This window comes from Pongo abelii, chromosome 14 (genome assembly GCF_028885655.2).
Source record: "Pongo abelii isolate AG06213 chromosome 14, NHGRI_mPonAbe1-v2.0_pri, whole genome shotgun sequence".
NCBI classification, from domain to species: domain Eukaryota; kingdom Metazoa; phylum Chordata; class Mammalia; order Primates; family Hominidae; genus Pongo; species Pongo abelii.
Window position 1 is genome coordinate 23,184,410 of NC_071999.2, and position 4,747 is coordinate 23,189,156.

A 4,747-nucleotide genomic window follows, 5' to 3' on the forward strand; every position below is an offset into this window, starting at 1 on the left:
AAAAAAAAAAAAAAAAGAAAGAAAAAGAAAATCACTTGGCTCTAGATGGAGGAGGTTTTCATCACTTTGAGCTAATAACTTGACTTCTCTTAACCTCAGCTTCCTTACCTGTAAGATAGGTGTTGTGAAGATGAGAAAAGGTTTGTAAGATGAGAAACAGATTTTGTTTTTGTTTTCAGATGGAGTCTTGCTCTGTCGCCCAGGCTGAAGTGCAGTGGCGCGATCTCTGCCCACTGCAAACTCTGCCTCCTGGGTTCAAGTGATTATCTTGCCTCAGCCTCCCGAGTAGCTGGGATTACAGGCCCCTGCCACCACACCCAGTTGATTTTGGTATTTTTAGTAGAGATGGGGTTTCACCATGTTAGCCTGGCTGGTCTCAAACTCTTAACCTCAGGTGATCTGCCCACCTCGGCCTCCCAAAGTGCTGGGATTACAGGCATGAGCCACCGTGTCCAGCTGAGAAACAGATTGGATGGGAATTTTTCTTCTATCTCCTCCTCCCATCCTTATCTGAACTTCTCTCTGACCCCTGCTAACTCCTAGAGAGAATCAAAGATCTGTTCCAACTCTTGATTAAAACTCCAGGTTCTGCTGACTTGGTCTGCTCTGGTGGCAAAGAGGCTATTGTAAGCGTTATTAGAAGTATGTTTTTCCCTTCGCTTCCGCTCCGCGTTCCCACAATGCAGTGCGGCTGAGCGCCTCGGAGCCCGCGGGGACGCTGCTGGAGTACCCGTGCTGAGGCGGCGGCGGCGGCGGCGGCGGCGACTTGGGCTGCGGGGGGCCCGCGGCGTCTGGCGGTGCGGATGTCGGGCTGGGCGGACGAGCGCCGCGGCGAGGGCGACGGGTGCATCTACGTGGGGAACCTTCCGACCGACGTGCGCGAGAAGGACTTGGAGGACCTGTTCTACAAGTACGGCCGCATCCGCGAGATGGAGCTCAAGAACCGGCATGGCCTTGTGCCCTTCGCCTTCGTGCGCTTGGAGGACCCCCGAGATGCAGAGGATGCTATTTATGGAAGAAATGGTTATGATTATGGCCAGTGTCGGCTTCGTGTGGAGTTCCCCAGGACTTACGGAGGTCGGGGTGGGTGGCCCCGTGGTGGGAGGAATGGGCCTCCTACAAGAAGATCTGATTTCCGAGTTCTTGTTTCAGAAAACTATTAGGAAATGGCTGCAGTCCTGAGCTGTGAGCGGTAAACACAGCCTTTGCGAGCAGGAGCACATTTCCCTTTCATGACATCAGGACTTCCTCCGTCAGGCAGCTGGCAGGACCTGAAGGATCACATGCGAGAAGCTGGGGATGTCTGTTATGCTGATGTGCGGAAGGATGGAGTGGGGATGGTTGAGTATCTCAGAAAAGAAGACATGGAATATGCCCTGCGTAAACTGCATGACACCAAATTCCACTCTCATGAGGGTGAAACTTCCTACATCCGAGTTTATCCTGAGAGAAGCACCAGCTATGGCTACTCACGGTCTCGGTCTGGGTCAAGGGGCCGTGACTCTCCATACCAAAGCAGGGGTTCCCCACACTACTTCTCTCCTTTCAGGCCCTACTGAGACAAGTGATGGGAATTTTTTCTTTATTTTTTAGGTTAACTGAGCTGCTTTGTGCTCAGAATCTACATTCCAGATTGAGGATTTAGTGTCTTAGGAAATTTTTTTAATTTTTTTTTTTTTAAAGAAGAAAAAAAAACTACATAATTTCTACCAGGGCCATATTAGCAGTGAAACATTTTAAACTGCAGAAATTGTGGTTTTGGTTCAGAAACAAGTTGTATATTTTTCACCGCTGATTATGGGAAAAAAATCAGTTCTGTCTTTGTGGGTTGCTCTACTATGGAGATCAACAGTTACTGTGACTGAGTCGGCCCATTCTGTTTAGAAATATATTTTAAACGTTTAGTAATTGAAAAAAAAAAAAAAGAAGTATGTTTTTATTTTTATTTATTTTTTGAGACAGAGTCTTACTCTGTAGCCCAGGCAGGAGTACAGTGGAATGATCTCAACTCACTGCAACCTCTGCCTCCCGGGTTCAAGTGATTCTCATGCCTCAGTCTCCTGAGTAGCTGGGACTAGAGGTGCGCGCCACCATGCCCGGCTAATTTTTTTGTATTTTTAGTAGAGACAGGGTTTCAGCATGTTAGCCAGGCTGGTCTTGAACTCCTGATCCATCCTCCTCCGCCTCCCAAAGTTTTGGGATTACAGGCATGAGCCACCGCGCCCGGCCTACTTGAAGTATGTTTTTTTAGATCTTCAGCTATATCTTCTTACTACGGATTAGAACTTGGCATAAAATCAAAGCTGAATTAATATGATGATATAATCAATTTTTAGGCCTGAACATGCCCCAGGTATCATCTCATCCAACCCTCTCATTTAGAGCTGGGGAAACTGGCTGGGCATGGTAGCTCATACCTATAATCCCAGCACTTTGAGAGGCCAAGGCAGGAGGATAGCTTGAGCCCAGGAGTTTGAGACCACCCTGGCAGCATAGAGAGACCCCATCTCTACAAAAGACATAAATAAAGGGGAAACTGAGGCTCAGGGAGAGTAAGTGACTTATTCCCAAAACTGCCCCCTTTTGGTGTGGGTGATGAGGAGGTGAAATGAGGCTTCAGTGGGAAATGTGTTGAAAATCTTTCCTTTCTCCCTTCAACTTGCATATTCTGCTTGCTCCTACCCAGATGGAAATGATATTTATAAAATATTGGTGTGTCTGTTGGTAGAGTCTGTGCCTGTTTACAGAACTGTCTTCTCTGAACCAAATGAAAGGAACTAAAATATCTATTATGCATTTTGGACTAAAAATATTATCTTATTCTGTTTGGAGATATTCTGAACATTGTTGTTTATTTAATTACAGGTTTGGCCCATTTTCCATTTATGGGCCTGACTTAAATATATTTAAAAAAATTTAAACCTATAATAATATTTACTAGCAGGCCTTAATTTTAAACTTAACCCTCAGGAGCTATTTTTCCTTTCAAATTTTTATTCTTCTTCAAAACGTGATGCCATCGGGTTCCTGAGGTCATGGAGCAGTGGGGCTAGGTCTTGCTGTTGGAGGAATCTTTGTTGCTCAAGGAGAAAAGTAAGAGGACAAGCAGAGGAGTTGGGTCAGGAGACCCTGGGCTGGAATCCTGGTCCACCCCTTCCCAGTTCTGTGACCTTGGATGAGTTACCGAACTCCTGACCTCAAGTGATCTGCCCACCTCAGCCTCCCAAAGTGCTGGGATTACAGGCATGAGGATGAATGGCTTTTCTAAGGCTTTTCTATGGACTGCCAACCAATATTACTGTGAGTCTACTCTGACGGGCTCCATGCTAGGTTTTGGGCAAGGCAGAGCCACGAGGTATTGTTTAAAAGGAGGAGACAGGGAAGTAGTGTGTGCGCCAAGTGCTTTATAACTATTGTGTTGAGAGATAAAGCAGGTGAATTACTATACCTGCTACAACATGGATGAACTTTGAAAATATGATAGGCTGGGTACGATGGCTCCCACCTGTAATCCAGCACTTTGGGAGGCCAAGGCAGGATTATCACTTGAGCCCAGAAATTTGAGACCAGCCTGGGCAACATAGCGAGACCCTGGCATAGTAGCGTATGCCTGTAGTTCCAGCTACTTGGGAGGCTGAGGTGGGAGGATCACTTGAGCTCAGGAGGTCCAGGCTGCAGTGAGCCGTGATCATGCCACTGCATTCCAGGCTGGGTGACAGAGTGAGACCCTGCCTCAACAAAAAAGGCCAGGCACAGTGTCTCATGCCTGTAATCCCAGCACTTTGAGAGGCTTAGGCTGGTGAATCACTTGAGGTCAGGAGTTCGAGATCAGCCTCGCCAACATGGTGAAACCCCGTCTCTACTAGAAATATGAAATTAGCCGGTTGTGGTGGCAGGTGCCTGTAATCCCAGCTATTCGGGAGGTTTAGGCAGGAGAATTGCTTGAACCTGGAAGACAGAGAAGTTGCAATGAGTGGAGATCATGCCACTGCCCTCCAGCCTGGGCGACTGAGAGAGACTCTTTCAAAAAAAAAAAAAAGAAAAGCAAAAAGAAAGAAAGAAGAAATACAGCATTGAGTGAACAGAGCCAGACATAAGAGGTCACATATATAGGCTTTCTGTTGCTCTGTTAGGAATACAAAAAAGAGGTCACGTATATTGTACGACTTTGTTTATATGAATTGTCCAGAATAGGCAAATCCACAGAAATAGAAAGTAGACTAGTGGTTGCTGGGAATGCAGAAGAGTGGGAATGGGGTTCTGCATTCCCAGAATGCAGTGGTTCTGCTGCCAGAACCTCAGCGCAGCCTCATCCTCCTGCCCCTGGGGACATTTGCTGGAATCCTCTGCTGCTCTGATTCTGCCAGGCCCTGCCTGCAGGGGGTTCATACCACCCTCAAGGAACCTGGGCCCCTGGGTACCTACGCACAGGCCTGGGGGAAGGACCCTCCACAGGGCCCGTGTGTGGGAGCCTCTCCTGTAGGTCCTCTCTCCTGGCCTCTTGCCCTGTTCTGGTTTCTGGGACACAAATTCAAACCCCTGCCCACACTCATCACTACTTCCTTTCCTGCCCATGTTTTAAATGTCATCATGCAATAAAATATACATAATATAAAGTGTGCCATCTTAGCCATTTTTAAGGACACAGTTCCACGGTATTAAGCACGTGCATGCTGTTGTGCAGCCATCACCACCACTCAGCTCCAGGACTTTTTCACTGTCCCAAACTGAAACCCCGAACCCGTTA

At 47.4% G+C, this 4,747-nt stretch overlaps 1 protein-coding gene across 1 annotated transcript; it reads left to right on the top strand.

Annotated features, from left to right (window-relative positions):
- Positions 1–284: 284 nt before the first annotated feature.
- On the top strand, positions 285–2,787 carry LOC129054403 (serine/arginine-rich splicing factor 9-like). Its single transcript, XM_054546091.1, has one exon. It carries the CDS (start codon positions 804–806, stop codon positions 1,161–1,163), a length of 360 nt encoding a protein of 119 aa, XP_054402066.1. The 5' UTR covers positions 285–803; the 3' UTR covers positions 1,164–2,787.
- The last annotated feature ends 1,960 nt before the right edge of the window (positions 2,788–4,747 follow it).

Bases quoted from the DNA above. Each gene is read 5' to 3' on its own strand.
- LOC129054403 (XM_054546091.1), top strand. From the start codon at position 804: ATGTCGGGCTGGGCGGACGAGCGCCGCGGCGAGGGCGACGGGTGCATC.